The sequence below is a fragment of the Rhinolophus ferrumequinum genome, chromosome 2, assembly GCF_004115265.2.
Source record: "Rhinolophus ferrumequinum isolate MPI-CBG mRhiFer1 chromosome 2, mRhiFer1_v1.p, whole genome shotgun sequence".
NCBI classification, from domain to species: Eukaryota; Metazoa; Chordata; class Mammalia; order Chiroptera; family Rhinolophidae; genus Rhinolophus; species Rhinolophus ferrumequinum.
In genome coordinates, this window is record NC_046285.1 from 82,638,543 (window position 1) to 82,657,163 (window position 18,621).

General features: G+C 42.3%; 1 protein-coding gene across 4 annotated transcripts in view; it reads right to left on the reverse strand.

Annotated features, from left to right (window-relative positions):
* KCNAB1 (potassium voltage-gated channel subfamily A regulatory beta subunit 1) overlaps window positions 1-18,621 on the reverse strand; it is a 361,917-nt gene that overhangs the window by 70,005 nt on the left and 273,291 nt on the right. For all 4 annotated transcript variants that reach the window (XM_033123839.1, XM_033123831.1, XM_033123849.1 and 1 more), the window contains 3 exons: window positions 9,594-9,631; window positions 5,287-5,366; window positions 2,944-2,988 (listed from right to left, as the gene is read on the reverse strand). In XM_033123839.1, the coding sequence (XP_032979730.1) occupies window positions 2,944-2,988; window positions 5,287-5,366; window positions 9,594-9,631 (163 nt within the window). The remainder of the gene's footprint in view (window positions 1-2,943; window positions 2,989-5,286; window positions 5,367-9,593; window positions 9,632-18,621) is intronic.

The following is an 18,621-nucleotide window of genomic DNA, read 5'->3' on the forward strand; positions in this document are numbered from 1 at the left end:
TAAGAAATATGTCTTGAGAATTATAGTTATATAATTTAAAATTGGGAGGCAGATCTCAGTGTAATATAGTTGCTCCAGGTATATAATTCAATTGAACTGGTCTAGAAAAAAAAACCATTTGTGATTCAAAAGTTAAGACCAAACTTGGCGAGTATTTGAAATAAGGCATTTATACTTCCATTAGCTGTCGCAGCGATGCCTCAGGGCCCTCAGGTGTAAAAGCCTAGTATGATTAATGATAACCAATAGGGAACAGCAGTGACAATTCTGACAACATGGCTGCACCAAGAAAAATTTGCAGAAAATGTCAGCAACCCCATCCCACTGAAGTTAATTCCCCGAAAATAATTTGAATCACTGAAATGAAAAGTCTACAGAGACATGCATCTGTACATTCCAGAAGGGCTGCTGCGCTTTCCAGGTTCATCCGTCAACCTCATGAGACCTAGTATAGTAGCAAGGTCTCCTGTAGCAATCCTGGGCAGAGCTTCAATCGAAGGCTGGGTGGGGTAGTATGAAAAATGCATGCAGCCCTTTTGATGATTCAGAGCATTTGGGCCTGCCAAACACCACCGCGGACTTACTTATTTTTGTAAAGCTGGGCTTTCTGTAAAATGTTCGGCCTGACATGGGTGTGCACACTAACATCTGTGTTCAAATCGCAAGAGTAGACAGCAATCTGGCAAATCATCACTGACCTCACGGAGGCATTTGGAGAGGGTGCAGAATGATAATATGAATGTTTTACTTTGATACAGCACCACCTTCAAAATACTTTTGCATACCGTCTGTCACGTTATCAGCACGACACTTCCTGAACAACCAGGCCGTCCATTTTACAGGTGGGGAAATTGCGACTCAAAGAAGAGAAGTAACTTGTCCTGGACAGCACAGCTAGTGAGTGGTGGCACTGGGACTAGAAGACAAGTATGCTAGTTGAAACTGCTTTTATAGACTCTGTGCTATGATGATATGGTTTATCTTTTCACCAGTATTCTGGGGGCAGCTGTGAACTGATATCAATACTCTGTAGCATGATGATAGCTTGAGTTTTTATTTGCAAGACTGAAAGGCAGTTTGTGAAAGATGCATGTTAATCTACTTTCTTTGGGGTCTGTGAATTATGGAGAGTGGTGGCTAAATGTTCTCTGGGTGTTGAAGGGAGAAGAGCTACTGCACCAACGTGTCCCCTCCTTCCTCAGGTGTACTCTGTCAGCCTACACCTCGCTGCAGATTTCACTGCACCCCTAGTGGACTCATCTCCAAGGTCTCTGTTATAGGTTGACTTGTGTCCCTCAAAATTTTATGTTAAAGTCCTAACCCCTCAGTTCTTCAGAATGTGAGCTGATTGGAAATAGGGTCATTGCAGATGTAATTAGTCAAATTAAGATGAGGTCGTATTGGAGAGCGGTGAGCCTTTAATCCAATATCAATGTGACTGATGTCTTTATAAGAAAACACAGACACACACGGGGGAGAACACCATGTGATGACAGAGGTAGAGGTTGAAGTACTGTATCTGCACCAAGGAACACCAAAGCTCCCACCAGAGGCTCAGAAGAGGCAAGGAAGGATTCTACCCAGAGTTTCAGAGGGAATATGGCCCTGTCCAAATCTTGATTTTGGACTTCTGGCCTCCAGACTGTGAGAGAATAAATTTTTGTTGGTTTAAGCTCCAGTTTGGGGCCCTTTGTCACAGCAGCCCTATGAAATGGATCCAATCCCTATTTGGGAAATGATGGACGGATCAACATATGAGTGGGAAAGTGGCTCAGGCAAGGTGGAAGACTGGGAGGGGACATGAATATTTTTCCATATTTAAGGATGAATACAGTTCTCTTGTAACACACTCACAGCCCCTGGAGTTGGGGAGGAAGAGAAGTAGGAGGGAGAATGTAGGTCACTAAATTTTATTTGTTGACATCTCCATAAATTTCTGGTTTCCTATTTCCACAAGGCCCCTAGTTCCTACCAAACGTTTATCTAAGAGTGAGGTGTAAGCAGCCCTAATACACGGAGCTCTGTATGACCTTTCTAGTTTCCTCTTCCAGAGGGAAATTAAATGCTTTGTGCAGAGGCATAATAAAACCAGTCTTGAGCTAAACATTTTGAGGAGGTCTATTTTTCCTGGACTACATTTTATACAAGCTACCTGTGTGGGTACGGAGCTCTTTGCACAGTTGTCTCACTAATACTATTGAACTGTTATTTATTTATGCAACCAGCAGATATTATACTAGAGCAGAAAAGGACCCCAAACTTGTCCAGTGGTCTTTACCTGATTCTGCGCTCATGTTGGGGAAGAAGTGGCCAACGGGGCTAACATGCATGTGAAATAGAGGGGGATTGTTCTCCACCCCCGCAGATGTTATGGCATCCATACCACTGGTTTTGGCTACAGAACGTGATGGGATGGGACATGACCCCATCAAGGATAGCAGATGAAGCGCTTTCTTGAGTCCCCAGATAATAGGGCTGCCGGTACACTGGAGAGACACTGGCAGATAAAAAAGCTTTGGGGTATTTATCTTAAGGGCTTCTTACTTTATAATTTCTTTGCTTTCAGAGTTATTAATAGTGGTGTGTACAGTATACATAATCAGCTTCCTGTCAGCTGCTTACTTCACCAAATTACCATAAATGGCAGTCAGAAGTCATGAACATGTCACTTTCTTTTATGGACGAAGACCTCCTAAATTTTCCCACCTTCTCTGCTCAACCCCTTGGTAATTCACTGTGATTAATGACTAGTCAATAACTTTTGAAGCACCAGAAATGAACTGGCTGGTATTTTCAGAACACTGTAAATGATTTCTTTACTAAAAGTTGACCTTATTTTGGAGAACCTTTTTGTCAATTGTCATACAATTTTTATTTTCCCTTCTCTGGTACAAATAATAAGTCTTTTTAAAGGTAAATAAATGATTATGGTGAATGCATTACCTCCAGCCTTTCTTCTTGATGATGCTCCCCAGAATCACTTCAGCCCTGCAGGGGGAAAAAGATAATGTCTTAGGGTACAGTGTCCTGGAAACGTGGGAGTCAATCCAAAACACCAGAACCATTTCTTGTTTGAATTCTCAGTTTGAATATTCTCTAAATATTCAAAATAGAAGGGGCTCTCCATTTCCACTGTTTCTGCTCATGCCTGCAGAATCCTGCTCCAGAACATTCCAGAAACACCTGCCAAATCCTGACACACTGTTAGGAGACCACCTGAGATCCTGATACTAAGAAACAGTGGAGTCCTTTGGCAGTTTGGTGTTTTGAAACCACTGATCCATACATAAATGTCACGCTTGGCAGTGCCCGATGGGAGTCAAGGTTTTCCTTCTATTTGCAGTGGTCCCCACGTGGGACCAGGGAGGACAATGAGACCTCAACTGTTTAGACAGAAAATACTGACTCCCAGGAGATCTTGCAGGATAAAAGAACGCATTTGTGGGTTTAGATGCCCCAGCGCCAGGGCTACAGCTGTAGTGGCCCACGTAGAGAATGATCTGGGTTCTAGTGAGAAGGACTGTCATAGAAACAGGACAAAAGGTTCTTCTTGCACCAAAGCCTGGGTTGTAGACAGGTACACTGATGGCATCCCCACTTCCTCTCCCCATCTACCTAGCTCAGCTGGGACCCAAGCTGGAGGAGACTAAAACTGTCTTCTAGGTCCCTCCCAGTAAGACCAACTGTGAGAAGCAGCTGGCCTCTAGAGACTTGTGAATGGGGACATCAACGGAATTAGCACTTGGTCCATTAGTGTGCTATAGATGGGAGTCATTGCTAATCGGTTTTTGTCTTCACTGAACATTCCGTCTTTGTTGGAGTGTATTTAGGAGCTTGGCAATAAGCCATGATGTGCTTAGCTCTGGAGCATGCCCCCAAAAGACATGCACTGAATGTTAGGGTTCTCTTCTTCCTCTCCTCTATCTCTCTGACAGTTGCCTTTGCAACCTTGTATTTCACAGTGGGAACCTGTCTCAGTTACACACTGACAATCAACCAGAAATTAGCCGGGACTGATTATCCTTCACAGTAGGAACATAACCAGAACTCTAACACACTCGCTCATCATTCCTCCCTTTGTCAACCTGAGCCCAATTTGGTGTCGAGCAGGACTCAACAAAAGAAGAAAACAGTGAGAAAGGGTAGGGTGTCAAAAGGAGCAAGGCCTTATCAATTGTATTTTCTCTCCTTGAACTCAACAGAAAATATCAGGGATGTGGGCTCTTAACCTCCTTGATGGTCCTTAAACACACACCTGCCGTTGAAAAGGAGGAAACCCACTCAAGGGGCAGGCACTTCAACTAGGCAACAGTGAACCTGATTCAGCAAGTCCAGCAGTTTGATCGAAGGTGGGGGCGGGCATTAGGCCTGCAGGTGGTTATGTGTTACAGTCCTGTTAGAAAATTGCTGAGCTGCTCAAGCAGCTGTCCAGCTATTTGTGCCTTTCAGCTCCTGGAGCTGCATCCATGTTCACAGTGGGAGGCCCAGGTGTTCCAGTTCTGTTCTGAAATGTGCTGCTGTGCCTGGACCTGGAGCGCATGGATTCTGTGGCCTGGCCCTGGGGGCACAAGCCCCATGTGTTCTGATTTAGAAGTGAGCCCTGTCCTAGAGCCCATACCTGCTCTCAGGTCAAAGGGAAGATGGTAGCAAGATGTGACTTCTACAGCAAAGGAAGCAAGGCCTCTCTGTAGCCCTCTCTGTCCTCAGAGTGGAGTCTGAAATGCCCTCTTTTAAAAGATATTAGATTTCTTGGCATCGTTAGGGACCCGTCTTTTAATCTCTGCCCTACCTATAATGCTACATGGAGGGACAAGTCTGTAAACAGGAAAAGCAGGCCCTGCTTCCCTGCAGAGTGGACAGCCCAGTTTCCCTCGGGGACTGAGGAACTATGAGATGTTGTTATAAAATAACGAGACTAGCTTTTGAACAACCACACTGTAATCTGTTCATTTATTTGCTCACTCGTATATCTGATTAACACTGATTGATTTCCACTGCTACCACTCTGGTCCCAGCCACCTCTTACCCTTACGTAGACCATGGCAATTGCTCCCAGTCCATTCATCATGCAGGGACCAGACGTGGGAAGGTTTGGGTGGGCAGAGGGGGCTAGAGATGGTCAATATCCCTAATCCTGGTGATGGTGGTAGAGGGAGGGAGAAAAGCAGTGCCTTCCACATGTGTGGGAAGGGCAGATCCTTCTCACCAGCAGGTCAGCAATGTTTTGGGCAGGGTCTCTTGGTTCTACAGATGCCACTTCAGAGCCACAAATAGGTACTGACTTACTTTCCAGCGGCGTAGACCTCGGCAGTATCAAAGAGATTAACTCCACTTTCGTAGGCGATTGTCATGAGCCGTTCAGCAACCTGCAAGAGGGTGCGAAGGTCAGTCAGAAAAGCCAAATGCTTTCCAAACATGGGAAGTGACTTTGAATCCTCTAGTGGTCTTTGAGAACACTGAAATTCCACTAACCATTCCTTGCTTTTCTCAGTTGTAGTAAACAAAGAAAACAAGAAGCTTCAACCAGCGTGTATAGAGTAACCATTCTTCCCCTCAGACATCTACCTGGGTGCTAAGGGATTTCCAGTGGTCAGGAGCACAGTGAGGTGAATAGATTTGTTTCTCACTCTGCTTGGAAGATCAGGTTTGACAACATCTCTCTGACAAAGAGGATAATTTGTACTCTGACCGACTTCATTTCTCTTCTCCTTTCTCCAAGCCAATAGATTGTGGTACCTGGGTGACTCATGACTAAAAAGTTTGTGCCTTTTTTCCTCAAGGCTTAGCAGACTGTACTAATGAATCAATGGTTAAACAGAGCTGTGACTGTTATAACTCCTGTCACCCGCATCTCAACAAAACCTCAGACATCATCACAGTGACCAGCCAGCCAAATCGACAGGGAAAGGAAGGAGGGAGGCACTGGCTCACCAGGGATCCAGCTCCCTAATGTCAGCCTGAAAATAGATCTTCAGGCTCCTTGTTCCCTCCTTTGTTCTGCTGAAGGCAAGTGGCAAGTGTGACAGAAGAGTGTTGGTGGGGATAGCTGTAAACAACAGCCTGAGTGATAGCGATAGAGGAATAGCCATAAACAACAGTGGAGAGGGGACATTTTCATTTTGCTGATAGACTTATTAGTCAACTGAGAAATTATATACCTCACAAATAATTAAAATTGATTTTTCCATTATGGTTTTGACTGTGGGCTAAAGTTGCTTCATCAGCGTATCCAAGATAAACTATTTTCTTGTTGTTTTTAAAGTTGGCTGTTCAAGAAAATTGTTAGGCTAGCAAAATGGAGATCCTGCAAATCCTTTAGAAAAGTAGGAGCAAAAATGCTATGACTGCTTTTAATTTGGTACTGTTATGACATTTATCCTGAGTAGAGATTAAACGTTAAGATAAGTATAGTCTTTCCCACATTCATATGTCCTGTGTTTGAGAAACTGTTGTGCTTGTATTGTACATCATTCTTGTGTTATGTCACATGATGTACTAGCGGATTATTACTGGGAAATGTGCATAATAAATTTTATATAGAAAGAAGTTTTAAGATAAGATGGAGAATCCTGGATGGATAGTTGGACTAAATGATTAGACTAAATGAGATGTTTCCCAACCATAGAATTTGAAGATCTCAACATAGAATAATAAAATCACTGGACTAAGTCAGAAGAACGACTTCTGGCCTTGAATGTGCCAGTCACTAGATAAATGAACTTGGGCAAGTCATTTGAACTCTCTGTATTGCAGTTTCTTCATCTGCAAAATGAGGATGATTCTGTTCAGATCTCCCATGGAGCCTACAGGCCCAGAGGAAGCTGACCTCCCTTGCCTTTCCCTGGCTTTTTCATTCTAATTGTGGCCCAGAATTCCTACAGCTCTCTTACTACCTGAGGATGGAGGCGATACACAAAGGAATACAAAGAATACAGGGCCAAGAGAATCACTGGGAAATGGAGTGGGGGCCACTGGTTGAGTCAACCCAGGAGCTTGCTCTACTTCTACACTTCTAGTATGAAAGTCAAAATAACTTATTTCCTAATGGGTTAAGGCAATTTGAGTTCCTAGGTACGTGCAATTGAAGGAACCCTAACTACCTTACAGATGAGAACATGTAAATAAAACTCTGAAAATTAAATGCCTTGTAAGATGATAATACACCATTTTCTAGAAATGGTATTCATATGAGTAACATCTATCACGGTTTTTTGCTCAAGCCAAATCATCTTTGGGAGGCACCTCATGGTGTTATCTAGTTTCATGTTTGAATCCTTTTGATAATATCCCGGGCAAGTGGCTATTCCATCTATGGTGGAACTCTCCCAGGAATGGGGACATCACCACCTCCTGAGGCTGCACTGCTTGCGTCACCCAGCACATTGCTGTGTGGTCATTGCTGGATCCCATAATTGGCTTTGCTTTGTGCTGAGCTCATGTGAAGGCAACGTGGGAAAATCTGGGGCGGTGAATGTGTAGCGATTGCCTCTCATTTTTGCCATGAGCTTAAGCAATTCACCCACTGGTGTGACTGGTCTGCTGCACCTCCCTTCCCTCTCGTGACTGGCATTCTCTCCACAGGGACCTGGGGGACGTCACAGGTGCTCTCTGGAAGGACAGTTAGCTATTTGGTCTGCATCTGAGCTGAGAGCGGTTGCAGCCATTCATGAGATACGTGTGGTTGAGATTTTAGAACCATAATTTTGAAAGGATTTGTTTCGGAGCCCAGCCCTTCACACTCTGACGTGGGCATCCTGGGCTTATTGCAGCAGAGTGGCCAACACTGTAAAGGGGAAAGCAAAGATGAAGGGGAAAGTGACGCGCTTACAGTTGGCCACTCTGCTGCAAAAGGGAAGCGCCATACCTGGCAGTAGAAGGTTATGCACGTACTGGGTACAGTGGATTATTGACTTTAGACCTCCTTCCCTACTTGTTACCTATTTTGTATATAAGTCTGTGGTCATTGCTCTGATACCTGTGGGCTTGCCTCTGTGCCGTCTCCATACGCCCCACCTGATGCCCGTCAGAGAGCCCTATAGTGGGCTCCGTGATGGCCACCCAGATTCTCCTTCAGAACCGAAGGACTTACTCCCATAGCTGCTAGGAATGCTGACATCAGGTGGATTTCAGCTATCCACGCTTTCTGGAAATTGCACTCGGCTAAAGAGAGTTGCCAAGCCCAATCTTAGACCTGCTTCCCAAGGCAGCCTCCATCCAATGACTGGCAAGGGATATAAATGCTCAGTCCTCTTGCCCCAACTTGGGACAACCCTGCAGGCCATTTCAGCTTCAGAGCTCCCATGGGGTCAGCTGAGGTCATTGCTGAGATGGCAAAATGGCTCAGTTTCTCTGTCTGCCCAATTCTGCCTCCTTCCCTGCCCTGGGTTGATCCTGAGAGCACTTCCTAACAGTGCTCTGCATGCTACTCTCCAGCTCAGAGTCTGTTTCTCAAGGAATCCCCCAGGTGACACTCTCTCTAGAGTAACCTGTGCCCAATACCGGAAACAGGCATTCAGAGAGATAATAATATGCAGATAAGACTCCTCCTCCAGCATCTATTAAATAATGCTGGTGACTTTGGGAGCTGTGGAAAAGACCCCTGGTTCCCCCAGGGTTCTGCTTAGGAATGATAGTAAGAACCACCTTGACAGAGGGCTTGTTCTGGCTGGGTACTGTCTGAGCACCTTCTAGGCATCGTCTTATTCATCTTGACCAGGACCCCTCTGAGTTGGGGCTTTCATCTGCATTTTACTGGCAACTGTTAATACCAGATATAAATGTTAGTTAATCTAGTCAGTGGCAAAGTGGGCTGCATCCCACTGAGTGTATCCATTCAGATGTAGCATCAGTGGTGCTGCAGGCAGGCAAGGAAGGATCGGGGGTCTGGAGGGCATTGGAGCCTTAGCTCATTATGCCATGTAGATACCCCTTAGGGCAATGGTAAGACTGTCACCTTGGTAAGCATTGTTCTGAATGTGTAAACAAAGATTTAAAGGAATTTTATGGTAACTATAATTATTACAGCTGCCATTTATGGAGTGTCTGCTACCTACTAGTCAAAAGGCTATATAAATCTCTGAGATGCACGACATGCTTAATCCTTTCTACAGACCTTCAAGGTCTACATTATTATCCCATTTCACAAAGGAAGAACTGAAGCTCATGGAAGTTGGATTGACTTGCCCAAGCTGGGGTGACCAACTGTCCTGGTTTGCCCAGGACTGAGAAGTCCCAGGCTAAAATGTGAAAGTCCATGCAAACTGGGACCAGTTGGTCACCCTACGTGAAGCTAAAGCAAACAACAGCAATAAAATATTTTCATAAAGTGATTAATGTTAATTCCAAACTGGTTCCTTCTCTATCTATTCAGTCTGCACATATAATACACTGACAGCCTCAGGATTAATAGTCTAAATGTGAAAAATATAAGAAGCAAGAGAAAACTGAAAACAATCTTTGAGTCAATCTTGACCGTTTCCTGTGATTAAAACGTTATCCGTGTAAGATGCAAAGATCCCAGGAAGAATACCTCTATCATATAGCTCTCTTTGTATTTTCTTTGATCAGCATAATGGAAAGAAAAAGTAACTTACCTCATCTGAAATTTGACCTCCAAATGTCACCCATGTTCCTAGAAAAGAATAAATTTTTGCATGTTACTTATAATCATTTTTCTAATATTGTATATAATGAGAGGACACACTTTTTCTTATGACAAGACCACTTCAATTGGTTGTTCCTGAAGGCGCCTGGATGAGGGGCACTGAAATCCAGCCCACTCCCGTCTTCTCACTAAGCTCCAGCAGCATCTGCATCCCCCTGGAGGGAGGGATGCCCTTTCTTCATTGAAAGGCACCATATATGCTAAGAGCAGCCCTGTCTTACACAATGCTTTTTCTTCTGATATAGAACCATGAATATTAGTGTGAAAGAGGGTAGTGCTACCACGCCCACTCTGGCTATACACCCATTCTTACTGTCACTTATATAAGAAGCCACCTGTTCTGAAAGTGAAGGTAAGACCTTGGGTTATGGTTCTTCCCTTCTTTGTCTCCAACAAGGGACTCTGTTTTGTATTCCCAGGTATTTTATAGTCTTTGAAGCAATTGTAAATGGGGTTTTCTTAATTTCTCCTTCTGATATTTTATTATTGGTATATACAAATGCAACGGATTTCTGAATATTAATTTTGTATCCTGCTACTTTACTATATTCATTTATCAGCTCTACTAGTTTCTTGATGGATGTATTCCCTATTACCTTTCAAAAGAAACCCTCTCAACTTTCCTTTCAGTTCCTACTTTCAAGCCCCAAGAGGTGGCTGGCAATTAACTACCTTCTCTGTTGTGATCTGCTACTCCAGAATGGAGATCTCCATTAGTTTGGGGCTGGGAGTAGAGGGAACTGGAGTGAGGATTGGGAAGGCAAGGGGAGAGAGGCATAACCAGCAGCCAGATTTGCCTTGGTCAAGCAGGAGAGAAGCGACCCTGCATGGGCTCTTGCCACTGCCCTCTACTGCCACCTCATTCCTTCCTTCCTACCCTGATCCACTGTTTGAGCCCTAATTGCATGCCAGGCAAAGGCATTGCACCCAGGTGGTAGGGACAATCAGGTGGTTAATCCAATTCCTTCCTCCCATAGTTGACAATACTATGCCTGAGGTGGACACAAGGTGGTAAGACGGAGTTTGCTACCCAGATTGGAGGGAGGTAGCGCTCAGGAAAGACTTCATGGAATTGATGACATTTTAGTTGAGTTGCAAAGGAGGTGACTGAATGAAGAAGGAAGGGACAGATATTCAATTATATAGGCAAGGCAAGGAGGTAGAAAACTTTAGAGTGTGTTGATAAGCTGTGGCGTGGGCCACTGGGCCAATGAGGAAACATAACACAGAGAGAGAGGTGGCCGGAATGAGAGCAGCATGGGCTCAATTGTTATTTGTGGGAACATACAAAGAAACACTGTTGGAAACTTATGTTTTGTATTCCATAATAACAGTCATTGCTACCATTTATGGAACACCTTCCAAATGCCAACAGTATGCTGAGAAATTTACATACTTTCATGTCTAATCTTTTTGGAAAACGTACAAGACAATTTTATTATTCCTATTTCCAGATCAGGAATCTAACGTCAACCAACTTAATGAGTGAAAAACTCAGGATTCCCCACACACGCTTGGCTTCAAGGAAGGTATCCTGGACACTGCATCTCGCTGCCTCATTAGAATGTCTCCAAATTAATTACGGCACTTGGATTTCAGACTCCACAGAATGTTGATGTAATTGTATGTTTTCCCTTCTTTGTTCCCAGGGACGAACTCAAAGGTAGGATATAAGTTATTTTACTGTTACGTTCTACTACACCCTACAACCCCAGAGGGTGCAGAGGGGCAGTCCACAGGCTGCACTCACCCCCAGACTTGTTATGCCTGGCTCGAACTATGTTCACCCACTTGCTATTTTAATACATTTTGAATAAGCTACCAACATTTAAATAATTTGAAGATGTTTCTTTTAAAATGTCTGATTTCCAGTGTCTCTTAACAACAGAGGGCCTGTGTCCCCACCTTGCCGACACCCATGACTCCGAGGGGCGATGTCATCTGTTGGAAGGACGCTGCCCTCCGCAGTTAGCCAAAGGCCAGACACCTTCCTTTGTTTTTCCAACACTGAAATCACACGCAATTGTTATTTCCCACCTCATGTTTACTGCTATTTTTCTTATTGTAAAATTAAGAGAAAAATGAACTTATGCATCTCCTGAAACACAGAGTTGAGTATTTCGAGAAAAATATGAGTGTGCTTTATGGTGGATGTGAAGAACATCCAAACAAAGACTGTTCACACAAACAAATTACAACTTAAGTCACCATAATAAAACCAGCCATGAGTGGTATACAGAAAAGATGGGCGTTGAGAAGCTTAATGGACTGGTGAAATGTCAGGGTTTGTTCTTGAATGAGAGGAAAATAAGTGCTCGGCTGTGAAATGCAGTTCTCTATTAAGTGAAAAAAAATGGCCGGGACATCAAAACCTTTTTACAGACAACACGTTTATAAAAGAATCTCTTTTGAATACAGCAGAAATGATATGTCCAGAGCATAAATAAACATTTTCAAATTTTAGTATAACCAGAAACATTGTAGCTTAGCATGTTAAAAAAATGTCTGAGAACTTTCAGGATAAGTTAAATTATTGGTGACATTTTCTATTGCAGCAAAAGAGAGCACAGGTATAAATCATAGCACATTGTTAGCTATATTTATTTGTGATGTTTTGAGAATTTTGGAGGGTCAAAGAACTTTTGAACAAGGAGTCATGTGAGGCAAAATATCAGGAAATGGCTCAGTTCATGATGAGAAAGGTCTCAGACCACTGGATGTAGGATGTACTGTTCTAAGTTATGTTACTACACAAGGGGCTGACGCTGGAGCAGCAGATCCCGAGGCAGCAGTATTTTGTAGTAGGGGCACTAAACATTTAAGTCTATAAATCCATTAATTTTCTCATTCATCAGGAGTTGTTTTGGGCTAAAAAGCTAAAATGAGACGAGCCATGGATTCAGTAATTAATATCATGAATCGGCTATTCTGCTATATCTTGGAGCAAAATCAGGTCAGTGTCTGCTTGATGAATTTGCTGGCTTACTTGTGCTGTGATGACGGAGATTTTTTTAAACTATTCATGGCATCGAAGGGAGCAGTCCTATCTCCACTGAACAAAAAAGGTTGGCTTGAAATCCCAAGTTTCTTGCTGACATTATAACTCATCTACACCTTTTGAATATTTTTTTTATGGGACATTCACAAGTATTTGCATAAATATTTCATTTGCTTCTCTACATCCTGACAGAATAGTCTTTGGGAAATTCATTTGTTAAAGAATAATTTGGTCCTCTTTCCTACATTGCAGGCAGTTTCCAGAAATGAAATTGATAGCTTGAAATTTATTCCTCGAAACTGGGCCATTGAATACTGAATTTCAAACTTTATGAAAACAAGCTAGCATTATTTAGCTTAACTTTCTTAATTAATTTTTGACAATGCAAATGAAGGGCTATGATGTGAAGTTATTAAACTGTAGTACAAAATGATATTGAAGACTAAATATGACAACACTGAAAATCAGGATTGAACACACACACATCTTGGAGATCACCCTGCTTATAAGAACCATTTACAATAATTCTACCCACGTTGGAGTTTATTTTTAGAAATATGAATCTGAAAATAAATCGGAAAAAACTATCGACCGACCCCAGTTTAAGTATTTAAAGCTGCATACCGTATTCGTATCACAGTGAAAATAATACTGTAACTGACATTTTGCTACAGAAGATGTCAGGTTTCTGATTCCAAATCAAAGCATTAACGAATTATGAAAAAAAAATTGTAATAATTAAATGTTTTTATTTTTCAGTTAGTTTGAAAATTTTAATATAAAATAGAACATGGATATCATATATGCATATATATGAGGTGTGATCAAACAGTATGGTGAATGTTTACATGAAAAAAAAAGTATTATAGTAAAAGACACATTGCCATTCATCCCCATCAAAATACTCCCCTTCGCTTCACACTTATCCCATCATTCTTGCCACTTTCTAAAGCAGTTCTAGAAGTCCTCTATTGTGAGTGTCTTCAGTTGCACTGTCGTGGCTGCCTCTATGTCCTGAATCATTTTGACTTTAGGGGAAGAGCCAGAATCGCACAGTGCCAGATCGGTGAATAAGGTAGATGAGGACACACCGTCATGTTTTTATTTGACAGAAATCGTCGTTCTAGAAGTGATGTGTGACACGGAGCCTTTCCTTTGTGATCACAAAATACAGTGAATGCTGCTGCCAAGGGTCATCTGAACAGAAAGGCAGGGATCTTTAATACAGGAAGCGGCGGGGGGGAACTTTAGTAACCGTGTGTGACAAGTTTCAACTTGTTCAGGGCAGTCAGTCAGGTGTGAGCTACAGTTGAGAAAAGACGTGTTTTAAAGTGTGCTGTAAATCATCCTCCATCATGACAATGCTCCATGTCACAGATTGCTTCTGGTATAAGGCAATTTCTGTCAAATAAAACATTACAGTGTGTACTCACCTACCTTATTCACTGGATCTGGCATGATGCAACTTCTGGCTCTTCCCCAAAGTCAAAATGACCATGAAAGGTAAACATTTTAAATCTATTCAGGATATCGAGGCAACCACGACAGTGCAACCAAAGACACTCACGAAAGAGGACTTCCAAAACTGCTTCAGAAAGTGGCAAGAATGATGGGATAAGTGTGTTCGAAGAAAGGGGGTGTATTTTAAGGGGATTAATGGCAATATGTCTTTTACTGTAATAAATGTTTTAAAATTTAAACATTCATTGTATTTTTATCACTATATTATATATATAATATATATTTATATTATAAATATATGTCTACACCATAACTTAGTAAAAATAAAGAGCTTGATACCATTTCTGGGACTTTTGTTACTCTTACATTCAGCTTCCTTATTCAGGTAGGCTACCTCATTGAACTTTTAGACATTTGCTACTCATTTGTTTTATAGTTATTTGTTTACAAACTTTAATCTTTTACTACGGAGTAAGCTGTCTGAGGGTTAGGGTTTTATTTCATTTATCTCTTATCTCCACAGCCCTAGAACAGAAGTGAGTCCTTAGTAGATGGTCAATAATTGTTGGTCAAATTGAATTGAATTGCCTTTTCGACAGTCATTAATCTACAAAATACTGGGATAATTCCCCGCCAAACTAACATGTTTATTTTGATTTAAAGAAACATAAGGAATGCCCTTCAATAGTCTTCAGTTCTTCTAGTCCTGAGGTGATTGATGTGTTTTTTCTGGTCCCTGGGTACCCACCCAGCTGTGTCCCATCCCAGAAAAGGGCTTGGGAAAGTCCCTCTCCTTGGCTGCAAGGCTTCTGGGGGTGGGTTGGGGGTGGCAAAATGAAGGCAGGGTCCAGCAGCCACCCCTGAGGAAGAGTGGCCACTTACAAATAAGACACCATCTCTCCTGATGGAGAGGGATGGAGTGGCAGACTTCCACACAGGGAAATTCTGCTTGTACGATTTTATTCTCTACTGCCCTCTTCACCCAAGATCTAAGGTGGTTTATTAGTTAATATGATTCTTAAAAGCCCTCTGTGACAGGTTTCTTGATCATTTTTCTGCTTTTAAAGAGAATACTCCTTCTTGAGACCTCGGATCGTGTACAATTCACTGTGAAACCTCAAGTTAGGCGTTATTTAGAAGATAGTTTTACTAATCTGACACGTGTTATTTCTAACCTTTTAAAAGCAGAGAGAGTATAAAGAGAACTTTGAATTGTTATTGTGTCTTCTGATAAAACTCCTTCACGTACCAAGGAATACATGCTTCGAAGACCCCTGCTTGGTCATAGAAAAATGATTGCTGTAACATAAAAACTGCCTTTACACATACATACACACATACACAGCCCTATCTTGGTTACTCAGTTACCTTGTTGGTAATTACTTCTTATTACTCATTTAGGAAACACGCTTATTATTTAAATGACTTCCTTCCTAGAGTGTGAAGAGATGCTTCAGACCATTAGATGTAATACTGTGTGTTCAGGCAGGCTACCTCCCTGGCCGTTAGCCTAGTACATCGTCTTAGTGCAATTATCAAGACCAGAAAATTAACACTGTCCAGTACTAGTAACTAAACTAAAGACCTCTTTTTGAATCTCACTGTCCTCTCTTCTGTCCTAGGAGCCTATGCATGACCCAGCATTACGTTTAGTGTTCATGTCTCCTTAGTCTCCTCTGACCTGTGACAGTTCTTCAGTTTTTCCTTGTCTTTGGTGACCTTGACATTTTTGAAGAGCACTGATCAAGTACGCTGTAGAATGTCCCTCGATTTGGGTTTGAATCATTTTAAGGTTCTAGATTTGGTGACTTCTTTTTCTATATTGCAGTTTGACTTGCTTATGGTTTGGATATGTATTTTTTTATAACTACCAAGACAGAAATATATAAATGGATTTGTAATATTTATTATGCCACAGCTAACTTTTCTTCACTCTTTCATGCAACAAATATTCATTGAGTCTACCATATGGCAGGCATTGTACTTAAATTATCAGGATACAATAATGAGCAAAACTGGTAATTATTTTTCTTCTCATGGAACAGATTTATGGGGAAAGACAAAACAATAAAAAAAAACAAGTTAAATATATAGTTTTGATTTATGAATGTTAATTTCATAAATAAGTAACATATAAAACACATAATGTTTATTGATGGGTGTTAAAAAGAGTCAGTTTTATAAGGCTGGGCTACAGTATATGAAATGTCAGGAGGTGGGTGTCGAGATTTTACATAGGGTCCAGATAAGTTTCATGAAGAAAGTAATTTTTGAGAAGAGACCCAAAGAAAATGAAGGAGCTCGCCATGCAGCTATCTGGAGGGAAAGAGTTTCAGGGTGTGGTGGGGGGACAGGAGCAGGAGGGGGTGTGTGCTTCTTTGGAATGTTCAAGGTCAATGAGGAGGCCAGAATGACCAGAGAAGAGAAGGTGAGGTCCAAGGGGTCATGGGGAACAGACCATGTAGGGTCATGTCAATTACAAAAAGGACCTTGGAGAGGCCAATGAAGAGTTTGGAATAGTGAAGGAACCCCATCTGATACTCCTTGAAAGGACCATGTGCTGCAGTGTTGAGGTCATACCTCCGAGGCTGAGGCTGAAGCACAGCAGCAGTTAGGAGGCTGGTGTGATAATTAATCCAGGAGAGATGACAGTGGTTGGACCGAGGTGGTGGTAGGGAGGTTAGTGAAAAGTGCTTGAATATTTGACAAGTTTTGAAGACAAGGCAATAGGATTTGCCGATTAAAAGAATGCAGGGTGTGAGAGAAGGTGAGACTTCAGGAACAAACAACATCAAGGTCAGAGCAAGGGGAGAATAGAGACCCAACGCAACACAAACAACTGTCAGTTTTGCACACAGAGCACATATCAACTCCAGGTTAATGTAGTCAAGGTTGACCAAGGGATCAAGAACTATTCAATCTAGAGGTGTTTAGAGTTATTTATTAGAAACTTATATCACTGAAGAATTTAAGGTCAGCGATTCAAACCCCAGATCTCACCAAATTTAGACAACGTACTGGGCAAAAGTTACATGGTCACTATCTCATTCGAATAGAATTGTTCCTAGAGAGAGGGGGAGCTGGAGGAAGGAGCATCCCTCCAAACTGCATGGAAAGCAAGAAACAGAGTATAAGCTGAGGATGTGGAGGAGGGGGCACCAAGCATCCCTGAGAGCAGGGCCGGGGCAGAACCCCTGTGAGTTCTGCCCCTCTGAGCTGTGGGCTGAGTCTCCTGAGAATGGAAGCCTTCCCATGTCCTTATGTCCAAGTCCTACTTATTCTTCAGGACCCAGAACTTCAACCTCAGAGTACAGGTCTGCTGGACACAGTCCCTTCACACTTCCTCTGGAGAGTCGAAGTGAATATTTTAGGTCTCTGTTCTATTAACTCTGTGAGCCTGAGAAAGTCTTGGTGTCTACACTCCTTAATTTCTAGTTTCCTTATACACAAAATTAGGGACATCAAGCTCCTTTCATTTCTGTAATTTCATGACTCTGTGGTTGGATTGTGAAGGGAGAACAAATCATTTCATTTACTCTTCTTTTACACTTTGAACAAGCTGCTATTACCACACTGACCACATTGCATTGGAACTATGTTAATTTACTTTCACAAACGACTTCCCCATCAGACTGTAACTGTCCTGATGGCAGGGACCAACTTTAATCTGTATTTTCAATTCTAACCCCTGAAGTGGAGCCTGCACATAGTAGGTGCGGAATAATTGTTCAATCAGTAAATAAACATTTTAAGACACAGGCATTCCAGCCCTAGTAAGAAAGTGTCTCTGACATGACAGCATGTGCAGTATGTGGGTTGCTTCTCTCACTCACCATCTTGGGCGAGTGACTCTCAACCCTGGCTGCACCTCTGAATGTCCTGGGGAGTTTTCAATGGTACTGCTGACCTGTTTCCTCACTAGACCCATTGACTCAGAATCTGTGGGAACAGGACCCCGGCATCAGAATTTTAAAAGGATCCTTAGATAATTCCAGGGCTAAGAACCACTGTTCTAGACTCTTTCCATACCGATAATTGAGTATCTCATCCTTTTCTTTATACTTTCACTTGTCTTTCTCACACTTTTACTGAACTTTTACCCATTTTTCAGAGGTCTAAGAGACTTGCCCAAAGTTCAAGTATCTAGTAAGTATTGCAGCTGGAGCTGGGACTGAAATCCAAACAAGTCCCTCCCCGCCCCCAACCACCTTCCCACTCTTATTGATAGCATGGAGTGCAGTAAAGGCTGTTCTTTCAGTAAGAGAGGTTAAGTTGCACAGGTAGGTACTTTAATGTGCACTTTGTTGCAGGATCCAAACCAAACAGACAGAAAGCAGGCACTTAGATATCTGGACCTGAGGGGAAATCTGAGATGATAGGGGTGGGATGTACCGACAGTTGACAGAGGTGAAGAATTGGCTTCTTGCCCTTGTTGCCCTCTACCACTTGAGGATCGTGGGATGGAGGTATTCTGCTCAGGAAGCAGTAAAGTTAGTGG